Source organism: Anolis carolinensis, chromosome 6 (assembly GCF_035594765.1).
Source record: "Anolis carolinensis isolate JA03-04 chromosome 6, rAnoCar3.1.pri, whole genome shotgun sequence".
Classification (NCBI taxonomy): Eukaryota; Metazoa; Chordata; class Lepidosauria; order Squamata; family Dactyloidae; genus Anolis; species Anolis carolinensis.
The window spans coordinates 70331501-70343890 of NC_085846.1; the positions used below are offsets into that span (position 1 = coordinate 70331501).

The 12390-nt window shown below is 42.5% G+C and overlaps 1 protein-coding gene across 2 annotated transcripts in view; it reads left to right on the forward strand.

The window, feature by feature from the left end:
• Positions 1 to 12390, forward strand: part of entpd3 (ectonucleoside triphosphate diphosphohydrolase 3) — a 45811-nt gene that overhangs the window by 13177 nt on the left and 20244 nt on the right. For both annotated transcript variants that reach the window (XM_008112755.3, XM_008112756.3), the window contains 2 exons: positions 3119 to 3246; positions 7200 to 7317. In XM_008112755.3, coding sequence (XP_008110962.1) covers positions 3119 to 3246; positions 7200 to 7317 — 246 coding nt within the window. The remainder of the gene's footprint in view (positions 1 to 3118; positions 3247 to 7199; positions 7318 to 12390) is intronic.

The following is a 12390-nucleotide window of genomic DNA, read 5'->3' on the forward strand; positions in this document are numbered from 1 at the left end:
CCTGTCCCAAAAAACGGTCACCATAACCTTCCTTGCAAGCATTTGCAAAACAGAATTTCAGTGGGGACTATGTTGAGAAGTGGTATTTGGGTCTGGCTTTCAACTGCATATGGTAAATGTTTTCTCCTATACTTTGTTCATTTTAATTCCAAAATGTAATCTACTTTTTGGATAGCCCTCGTATTTCTTCTAAAATAGTAAGAATTGCCTTAAATAGAGGTAGTTTCCATGTCAGCATCCATTCTGGTTTTCGGGGAAAAAATTTTAAGGAGCTGTCCAAGGCGCTGAAATTATTTTGGGACATAACTTCTATGTATTTTCTATCTCAGTGAAGCAAATGAGGAAGGTGCATTTTCCGGTTGACTCAGGTCCCTCCTACACTGCCATATAAAATCCAGATTATCTGCTTTGAACTGGATTATATGGCAGAGTAGGCTCATATAATCCAGTTCAAAGCAGATCATGTGGATTATCTGCTTTGATCATATATAGGCAATGTCCTTGCAGATAGCCAATTCTCTCACACCAGAAGCGACTTGCAGTTTCTCAAGTCACTCCTGACACAAATTTATATATATATATACATACACACACACACACACAGAGTAGAGTCTCACTTATCCAACATAAACGGGCCAGCAGAATGTTGGATAAGCGAATATGTTGGATAATAAGGAGAGATTAAGGAAAGGCCTATTAAACATCAAATTAGGTTGTGATTTTACAAATGAAACACCAAAACATCATGTTATACAAAAAAAATTACAGAAAAATTAGTTCAATACACAATAATGCTATGTAGTAATTACTGTATTTACGAATTTAGCACCAAAATATCATGATATATTGAAAACACTGACTACAAAAATGTGTTAGATAATCCAGAATGTTGGATAAGTGAGACTCTACTGTGTATATATATATATATATACACACACACACACACACACACACACATACTGTAGAGTCTCACTTATCCAACATTTGCTTATCCAACATTCTGGATTATCCAATGCAGTCTGCCTCCGACCTAGATCCACAGCTCTTTCTCTTGGCAGCAAAGACTGAACGTTTTCTCGATTTAATTTCTGACTATGTTGTTACTGTAAGTTCATTTTATGCAATTCTATCTTTATTTATAGTCAATTTGTTAATAGTCAATATTTTTGTAGTCAATGTTTTCAATACATTGCGATGTTTTGGTGCTAAATTCATAAATACAATAGTTACTACATAACATCACAATGTATTGAACTGCTTTTTCTGTCGATTTGTTGTAAAATTTGTAATTTGTAAAATCATAACATAATTTGATGTTTGATAGGCTTTTTCTTAATCCCTCCTTATTATCCAACATTTTCGCTTATCCAACTTCTGCCAGCCCGTTTATGTGGGATAAGTGAGACTTAACTGCCAACCTAGCAGTTCGAAAACATGCCAATGTGAATAGATCAATAGGTACTGCTCCGGCGGGAAGGGAACGTCACTCCATGCATTCATGCCGGCCACATGACCTTGGAGGTGTCTATGGACAATGCCGGCTCTTCAGCTTAGAAATGGAGATGAGCACCAACCCCCAGAGTCAGTCACGACTGGACTTAACGTCAGGAGAAAACCTTTACCTTTTACCTAAGTGAGACTCTACTGTGTGTGTGTGTGTGTGTGTGTGTGTGTGTGTGTGTGTGTGTGTGTGTATATATATATATATATATATATATATATATATATATATATATATGAGTGTGTGCATATATATATATCAGTTCCCAGTGACGCAATGGGATAAACTGAAAGGTTGACGGTTCTAATCCGGGTAGCAGGGTGAGCTCTCGTCTGTCAGCTCCAGCTTCCCATGCGGGGACATGAGAGAAGCCCCCCACAAGTATGGTAAAACAGCAAACATCTGGGCATTCCCTGGGCAATGCCTTTGCAGACGGCCAATTCTTTCACACCAGAAGCAACTTGCAGTTTCTCAAGTTATTCCTGACATGAAAAAAATCTGGATTATATGGCAGTGTAGAAGGTACTTCATATTCACCAGGAGAGCAAACAGAAACAAAATCGCAGGGTTGTTGTATGTCTTTTGGGCTGTGTGGCCATGTTCCAGAAGTATTCTCTCCTGACGTTTCGCCCACATCTATGGCAGGCATCCTCAGAGGTTGTGAGATATGGATGAGGATGCATCCTCTGATGATGCCTGCCATAGATGTGGGCGAAACATCAGGAGAGAATACTTCTGGAACATGGCCACACAGCCCGAAAGACATACAACAACCCTGTGATCCCGGCCATGAAAGCCTTCGACAACACAAGAAACAAAATCCTTACTCAAAATGCCCAGGGCTGCTAACCTACCAGTGACCAAAGCCATAGCCATCGATTGGGAGTAAATCAGACAGCAAATCCTGGAAAGTGAAGCAATATGCTGAAGGAGAGAATTGTGTAACTTATTTTTATAAACTTGCCCTGTGTCTCTCAATGTTGCTGTACAGGTGCAGCAGAAGATGCTCTGAGTTTCTCAAAAAAAAAATGCCACTAAATTTTGCCCAGAAACCACACCATCAAATTTTGATGGCGACCTGCCCAGCACCATTGAAGTGGAAGAGACAATGCTTATTTTAAATGTGCTTTTGTGGTTTGCTGCTGAAATTTGGCATCAGATCAGGAAAAAAAGAAGCATTAAAAGAAGTGTTCTTTTTTGTATTAAAGGCTTTCAATGCTTGCCACTGAAATATAGCAGCATAGTTTGCAGCCAAGTTTCATCTGGATGTGTGTATTTGCTGCCTATAGCAGGTCACTATGGGCACAATTGTCCTTCAACCACCCAAAAGTTGGCAATTTCTCTGTAGCATTTAGATTAGAAGTGAAAAAGGAGTGACCCAAGGATAAAGACGTTGCAAAACTACAGCTCATTTGATTCCATAGCATTAAACCACGTCAGTTGGTGTCAAACTACATACATTCTGTAGTGTAGATGCACTCTTAATCCTGAGAAAATTGTATTTTGGACTTCATAGATTAGTATTCAGGGGAGAAAGAAAAGAGATGGGAACAAAATTAGTAATACAATTAATTCTTTCAAATGCATGACATAATTTTTCTCCTTTCTTATTTTTAGGTTTCCGAGTCCTGTACAAAATGCCCACCATTGTCACGTTCATCTTTCTTCTATTAAGTATTGCAGTTATTGTTACTATTACTCTTGTCCAGTGGAAACAGAAAGAGATCATTTCTCCAGGTGTAAAGGTAAGAGTTTTCAATATACATTTACATACACACACATGGAAAAATATTAGAAAATACTAGAAAATAACTTCACCTTCCAACAATTGTATAGAAGAACTAGCTTTGCCCAGCCACACGTTGCTGTAGCTTGTGCTTTCAGAGAGTTGTTCTTTATTTACTGTCCTGATTTTAGAGATTATATTGTTCTGTATTATTATATCACAGTAATGATTACATATTATATTTATAATCTTATATTATCTGCTTAGAACTGGATTATATGAGGTCCCTTCTACACAGCTGTATAAAATGCACACTGTGCAGATAATCCAGTTCAAAACCTATAATATAAGAATATAAATGGATTATATAGCTGTGTTGAAGGGCCTTGAGTCTACACTGCCATATAATCCAATTAAAATCAGATAATCTGTATTTTATAGGCAGTGTGGAAGAGGCCTAAGTGAGGCCTAACTGTGCCTGTCCCCTGGGCTGAGTAGGTTGCTAGGAGACCAAGTGGGCAGAGTTTAGCCTTGTAATTGGCAGCAATTAGATAAAAAACAATTATTCCTCTCCCTCTAAATAGGACTTTATTTTTTTTCTTTTTGTTGTATGAACGTAGAGGCATGGATGAGGGGATGTGTTGCCAAGTTTAGTGTTTCTAGGATGTGTAGTTTTGTTGTTTTGTCCTAGGCCAAATTTTTTTTACCCGTTTATATATATAGATAATTTTCAACAGGTATAACATGTCATATAAGTTATACGTGTTGAAATTGTCTCCTATGCAATATAAGAGTCATGTATTCTTTTTTATCAGACCACACACAACATAAGTAACACTAACTGCGTACTTTGTGTGAGAGCTCAGCTGCTGATTTAGTGATACATTAATAATACTTTCGACCTTGGTTCTTCTCTTACTAAAAGTTAATCATCAACATTATTATGGAAAAAAACTTGTTTAGGTAGATTCCATCCAAACATCCAAACCTCAGCTCCTCAAACTTATGAATTAAAGCAATATTTCCCAATCATTATGGTTTGGTTTGGGCAGTGCTTTCTCCCTCTATGTGATTAGGGTAGAGAAGTGAAACTGTGGCTGCATCTATACTGCCATATAATTCAGATTATCCAAGCAGATAATATGAATCTATACTCCCATATAATCCAGTTCATAGCAGATAACCTGGATTTTATGTGACAGTGTTGGCCACCTGGCATGGCTGATCTACCTTCAAAGCCACCATATATCTGTGCCATAATGTAGCATTTCAGTGTGGAATATGTGCACAACACACACCTCAACATTGAGGTTGAAAACCTCAGGCAAAGCCTATGACTCTAATCTGTATCTATTTTTTATGCATTGCACCAACATGTAGGGCATGAGAAGTGGAAAAGGCATGTAGGCAAGAAGAACACACACTGGCAGATTATCATCGAAATCTGCAGCTCTTTTGGAGTACACCATTATAACATTGTGATTTCAATTTAATTGGGTTTGTATTTCAGTGAGGCACTAGAGCTTGCTAGCAAATATTTCTGAACATTTCTTCCTAAACTGAAAATCCCAGGATTTGTTGTATCACTGAGAAGATCTTTAGAGAACTATGTGCCTGAAGGTTGAAATCTACCCTCCTGAAAGGGCTTATAGGTTCTCTTGAAAGAGATCTCTCTTGACTGTGCATGTTTTCCTCTAGACAGGGATTTGAACTTGATGGGTGGAATTATCTTATTGCCCCACTGGTTAGAACATGTTGGTGATATTGTCATTTCTACCTCTGCTTAATGTCGAGATGGAAAAGGCAAGTAAGGGAAATCAATTATTAAATATGTTGAGTAGCTGAGATGTGCCACAGATATAACTGAAAAAGAAAAGTACAGTAGAGTCTCACTTATCCAACACTCGCTTATCCAATGTTCTGGATTATCCAACGCATTTGTGTAGTCAATGTTTTCAATACATCGTGATATTTTGGTGCTAAATTTGTAAATACATTAATTGTTTAATTATAGCATTACTGCGTATTGAACTACTTTTTCTGTCAAATTTGTTGCATAACATGATGTTTTCATGCTTAATTTGTAAGATCATAACCTAATTTGATGTTTAATAGGCTTTTCCTTAATCTCTCCTTATTATACAACATATTCGCTTATCCAACGTTCTGCCGGCCCGTTTATGTTGGATAAGCGAGACTCTACTGTATTGGGTTTCTGTGAGTTTTCTGGGCTGTATGGGCATGTTCCAGAAGGATTCTCTCCTCCTGACGTTTCCCGCACATCTATGGCAGGCATCCTAAGAGATTGTGAGGTCTGTTGCAAACTAGGCAAGTGGAATAATATTTCGAAAATATGCAAATGTGAGTAGATCAATAGGTACCATTCTGGCGGGAAGGTAACGGCGCTCCATGCAGTCATGCTGGCCACATGACCTTGGAGGTGTCTATGGACAACTCTGGCTCTTCAGCTTATTTATTTATTATTTATTTACAGTATTTATATTCCGCCCTTCTCACCCCGAAGGGGACTCAGGGCAGATCACATTATACACACATAGGGCAAACATTCAATGCCCATAAACACATCAAACAGAGACCGAGATAGACAGATGCAGAGGCAATTTAACCTTCTCCTGAGGGGATGTTCGATTCCGGCCACAGGAGGGAGCAGTTGCTTCATCATCCACTCTGACGGCACTTCCTCATTCCAGGTCGTAAATTAGTTAAACTTGCCTCCCCACTTTTATATTTCCTACTTGATAGATGCAACTATTTTTTGGGTTGCTAGGTCAGCAACGAGCAGGGGCTATTTTTTATTTTTAATTGACGGGTGCTCACCCTGCCACGGGCTGGCCTCGAACTCATGACCTCATGGTCAGAGTGATTTATTGCAGCTGCTCAACCAGCCTACGCCACAGCCCGGCCCCAGCTTAGAAATGGAGATGAGCACCAACCCCCCCAGAGTGGGACACAACTGGACTTAACGTCAGGAGAAACCTTTACCTTTTACTAATATCCAGGGTGGGAGAAAGAACTCTTGTCCATTTGAGGCAAGTGTGAATGTTACAATTGGCCACCTTGATTAGCATTGAAAAGCTTTGCAGCTTCAAAGCCTGGCTGCTTCCTGACTGGGTGAATCCTTTGTTGGGAGGTGTTAGCTGGCCCTGATTTCCTGTCTGGAATTTCCCTTATTTTCTGAGTGTTGTTCTTTATTTACTGTCCTGATTTAAGAGTTTTTTTTTAATACTGGTAGCCAGATTTTGTTTATTTTCATGGTTTCCTCCTTTCCGTTGAAAGAACAAGAGTTCTTTCTCCCACCCTGGACATTATTTCACAGATATATAAACCCCACTTGCCTAGTTTCCAACAGACTTCACAACCTCAGAAGATGCCTGCCATAGATGTGGGCGAAACGTCAGGAGAGAATGCTTCTGGAACAGTCTGGAAAACTCATAGCAACCCAATGGATCCGGCCATGAAAGTCTTCAACAGCACATAGAATAAGTATTAATTCTTATGCCACAGACATAAGGAACATCACATACCAAAGACCCCAAGATTTCATCATTTTTAATGACTTGCTTTATTGTTGATTGATTTGTTTTCATTGTTGTGTTTTATATTGTCTGTTTTGACTCGGCTTGGCCCCATGTAAGCCGCCCCGAGTCCCCTTGGGAAGATGGGGCAGGGTATAAAAATAAAATTATTATTATTATTATTATTATTATTATTATTATTATTATTATTATTATTAGATGTTGTTATGGCAGTTACAGTGGAATCATATCATCACAGCAGTGTCATATGAATGGATTGAAGGTATTTAGTGTTCAAAGAAAAATGAGGGTAAAGTACAAGAAACTAGGAAGCCTGCAAGATCCCAGGCTATTTTACTAAAGGCTGTGTTTTCCTTTTCTCCTTTTGTGGATAAAATCACTCCTGGGTTTTAACATGTATAATTTTTTCTCCCAGTATGGAATCGTGCTGGATGCTGGTTCATCTCGAACAACAGTCTACGTGTATGAATGGCCGGCAGAAAAAGAAAATAATACCGGTGTAGTAAGTCAGACCTTCAAGTGCAATGTTAAAGGTGAGGAGGAAATGGGGATTTCAAAATAACAGACTGACATCCAAACATAGCCAGAACTGAACACTCCTGTGGGTGAGTCAAACAGAACGGGCAGCTTTTGTGCCTGAGCCCTGTCGAGCACATGTCTGGCACATCATAAAAGAGGGTTGCCAGTCCTGATCCAAAGCGATCTCCTCCGCATTTAACAGCTGCAATGCAGGAACAGGTCTGGCGGTTTGAAACGTGTGGGAGGTTCTTCCATTTTGCTATGGCAGAAATCACACCATCTGCGTGTCTGTGGGATTTCAAGTCATGATAGATCAACAGGCAGGAAGGACACTGGCAAATCAAGATGGTTCAGCATTCTGCTGCCCTGGTATAATAGAAACTGGTGGCCATTTCTCTTGGGGGAAAATACACTCAGGTTGGATGTAGGCTTAGCAATGTTTAGAAGAGAGCCATGATTACCTTCTCATTCATTTCTACACACGACAAGCCTGAATACAGTCTGCATTTCTTCTGCATATGTATGAGAAGGAAAAAGATGGTGGTGATAATTACTACTGTTTCTACTACTGTGGTGGTGCAGTGTGTTAAAGTGCTGAGCTGCTGAATTTGCAGACTGAAAGATTTATTTATTTATTTATTTATTTATTTACAGTATTTATATTCCGCCCTTCTCACCCCGAAAGAGACTCAGGGCGGATCACATTACACATATAAGGCAAACATTCAATGCTTTTAACATAGAACAAAGACAAGACAAACATAGGCTTCGAGCTGGCCTCGAAATCATGACCTCTTGGTCAGAGTGATTTGCTGCAGCTGGCTGCAGCTGGCTGGCTGCTCACCAGCCTGCGCCACAGCCCAGGCCTTGCAGGTTTGAATCCAGGGAGCGGAGTGAGCTTCCGTTGTTAGCCGCAGCTTCTGCCAACCTAACAGTTCAAAATCATGCAAATGTGAGTAGATCAATAGGTACCGCTCCAGCGGGAAGATAATGGTGCTTCATGCAGTCATGCCGGCCACATGACCTTGGCGGTGTCTATGGACAACGCTGGCTCATCTGCTTAGAAATGGAGATGAGCACCAACCCCCCGAATCGGACACAACTGGACTTAATGTCAGGGGAAAATCTTTACCATTACCTACTACTACATTGGGTTGCTGTGAGTTTTTCGGGCTGTATGGCCATGTTTCAGTAGCTTTCTCTTCTGACGTTTTGCCTGCATCTGTGGTCAGCATCTTCAGAGGCCATCTCCTAAGATGCCGATCACAGATGCAGGTGAAACATCAGGAAAGAATGCTACTGGAACATGGCCATACAATCCGAAAAACTCACAGCAACCCAATGAATGCTAACCATGGAAACCTTCGACAACATATACAATTACAGTAGAATCTCACTTATCCAACATTCTGGATTATCCAATGCATTTTTGTAGTCAATGTTTTCAATACATCATGATATTTTGATGCTAAATTCGTAAATACAGTAATTACTACATAGCATTACAGAGTATTGAACTACTTTTTCTGTCAAATTTGTTGTATAACATGATGTTTTAGTGCTTAATTTGTAAAATCATAACCTAATTTGATGTTTAATAGGCTTTTCCTTAATCCCTCCTTATTATCCAACATATTCGCTTATCCAACATTCTGCTGGCCCATTTATGTTGGATAAGTGAGACTCTACTGTATATTAATTTCTTGCCTGAGTGCCAAGGTTCTCTTGTTTTTTCTTTCACCCTTGCAATATCCCTGGAATATATGTCAGAACAAAGAAGGCTTGCTTGTTTGATATCATCCTTAGGGCTTCAGGTCTGAATGAATGAATCCTAGTCCAATATTTTGACCATGTAGTCACTGATGATCTTGGAATAACATTATCATGAATTTCTTTAAGGCAATATTTGTTTAAACTAGGCCTTATATTTATTCTTTTTTCCTCCTGATGATGGTGATGGTCATGTTCTTTCATCAAAGGGAGTTGTAAAGTGAGATTTTCAGTTGCTGGGGACACACTCATGAGTGTCTCATGCATGCAATTATGGGATTCTGTGGAAGCGTTTGATGTTCTTTCCAAGCCCATTGTATGTATTATGGGAAGAGTTATATAGGCATCGTTGTCTACAAATAGAGTCAGGTCAAGAAATTACTGGCTGTTTTGTGACTTAATGAAAGGGCATGCATGCTGCAATCTGCTGAAGTCTAAAGCAAGTTCTCACCCTGCTTGGCCTTGTGGGAAGCAAGACTTTTTTAAAGGAAGAGGACCGCACACATTTGGATATTCCCTGTGTCAAAAAGGGCAGAAGTCTTGTTGTTTTTCATCAGAAGGACTCCAGTCAGTGGTGACTATGTGACGGTTGATACATAGAGGCAAATGTATGTGCTACTCTTTAAAAAGGCAGCTAGCGAGATGTACGAATGGAGAACAAGACTGAGAAGCTGATTTACCATGTGTTAATCCCTCAGGTTTTTTTTCCGTGTCAGGAGCAGCCTGAGTTGCTTCTGGTGTGAGAGAATTGGCCGTCTGCAAGGACGTTGCCCAGGGGACGCCCGGATGTTTTTTGATGTTTTTACCATCCTTGTGAGAGGCTTCTCTCGTCCCCGCATGGAGCTGGAGCTGATAGAGGAAGCTCATCCGTGCTCTCCCCGGGTGGGATTTGAACCTGGCACCCTTCAGGTCAGCAACCCAACCTTCGAGTCACAAGGCTTTAATCCTCTATGCCATCAAGGGCTTCGGAGCCCTCGGTGACGGAGTAAGTTAAACCGCTGAACTGCTAAACTCTGTGGTTCAAATCGAGGGAGCGGGGCGAGCTCCTGCTGTTAGATCCAGCTTCTGCCAACCTAGCAGTTCGAAAACATGAAAATGTGAGTAGATCAATAGGTACCACTCTGGCAGGTAGGTAATGGCACCCCATGCTGTCATGTCAGTGACATGATCTTGTAGGTGTCTATGGACAATGCCGGCTCTTCAGTTTAGAAATGGAAATAAGCACCAACTCTCAGAGTCGGACACAACTAGACTTAATGTCAAGGGGAAACCTTTACCTTAATTCCTGAAGCAAGTTTCTAGCAATTGTTTTTGATATTGTTGTGCATTTAGATTCACAACGCCAAAGTTTTTTGGATGAAACTGATTATTTGGACCCATCTCAATCTGATGTAAGGCCTGGCCATAGGACAGAGATGGCATTGATCGCCTTGGTGGATGATCTACCAAAAGAGCTGGACAGTGGGAGTGTATCCCTGTTGGTTCTCCTGGACCTCTCAGCTGCGTTCAATACAATTGATCATGCAGAGGCGGTCCAACCGCCCGGGAAGGGAGGCATTTGCCTGTGGCGCCATGGACCCGAGGGCGCTGTTCAGCCCCCGGGTGGATGGCGCCACCCCCCGCCTCCTTCTCCTTTGGGCCTGGGCTTTCCCACTGGGGTGGGAAGGCCCATCCAGGCCCCAAGTAGAAGGCCCATTCAAGCTGGCTGGGCCTCTCCGCCGTGGCCCACATGCCCTGGCCCCGCCTCCCGCACCATGCAGCCTGGTCCAGCCAGCCTGGATGGGCCTCCCCGCCATGGGCTGGCTCAGCCAGCCCGCTGCGGGAAGGTCCAGCCAGCCTGGATGGGCCTCCCCGCCATGGGCTGGCTCAGCCAGCCCGCTGCGGGAAGGTCCATCCAGGCCGCAGTGAGAACACCCAGCCAGGCTGGCTAGACCTTCCCGCCACGGCCCATGCACCCTGGCCCCGCCTCCTGCGCTGCACGGCCTGGCCCAGCCAGCCTGGATGGGACTGCCCGCTGCGGGCTGGCTCAGCCAGGCTGCTGTGGGAAGGTCCATTCAGGCCGTGGCGAGAACGTCCAGCCACGCTGGCTGGACCTTCCTGCTGCGGCCCACGTGCCCTTGCCCCGCGGCGTGGGGGGAGGGGCGCCAAAAATTATTTTGCCTACTACTACTACTACTCTGTGATCATGGTATCCTTCTGGGTAAGCTTTCTAGGATGGGGCTTGGGGGAACTGTCTTACAGTGGCTCTGGTCCTTCCTGGAGGGAGCTGGGGGATTCCTGTTTGACTCCCTGGCCAGTGGCCTGTGTGGCCCATCAGGATTCAGTTTTTCCCCCCATGCTATTTAATATTTACATGAAACCGCTGGGAGAGATCATCCAGAGTTTTGGAGTTCAGTGTCAAATTTACGCTAATGACACCCAGTTTTATTACTTCTTTCCACCGAATGCCAAGGATGCCATTCTACCCCTAAATCAGTGCCTGTCATCAGTGATGGACTGGATGAGGGCTAGTAAGTTGAAGGTAAATCCAGACAAAACAGAGGTACTCATGGTCAGTCGGAAGGTAGATCAAGATGTGGGATTACAGCCTGTGTTGGACAAGATCATACTCTACTTAAAGACAAAGGTCCGCAATCTGGGGGTGCTCCTGGACTCATTGCTGACCCTGGAACCCCAAGTGTCGGCGGTGTCCAGGAGCACCTTTGCATAACTAAAACTCATGCTCCATCTGTGCCCATACGTTGAGACGCCAGATCTGGCCATGGTAGTCCACACCTTGGTTACTTCCCGTTTTGACTACTGCAACACACTCTCCATGGGGCTGCCTTTGAAGGTATCTTAGAAGCTGCAATTATGGTAGTTCAGATATCGGCAGCCAGGTTATTAACTGGAGTTCTGTATCGTGAGAAAATGACTCCCATGTTATGGTAGCTCCATTGGCTGTTAATTTGCTTCTGGGTTATTACCTATAAAGCCCTAAACAGTTTGGGCCCACCTCTATGCTTATAAACCAACATGAGCACTGTGATCCACGGAGGAAGCTCTTCTCTCGGTCCCACCACCAAGCTCAGCTGGTGGGAACGAGAGAGGGGCCTTCTCCATGATTGCTCCCTGCCTCTGGAATTCCCTCCCGAAAGACTTGAAAACTATTTATTCCCTCCTTTCCTTTAAGAAGTTGTTAAAAACTCAAGTGTATGGGGGGAGGATTGGCATCTTATTAAACTCTGACTTCACTAATGGAGACCTGGCATTGAATGTTTGCCCATTTTTGTTTTATATCGCCCTGAGTCCCTTTCAGGAGATAGGCCGGGATAGAA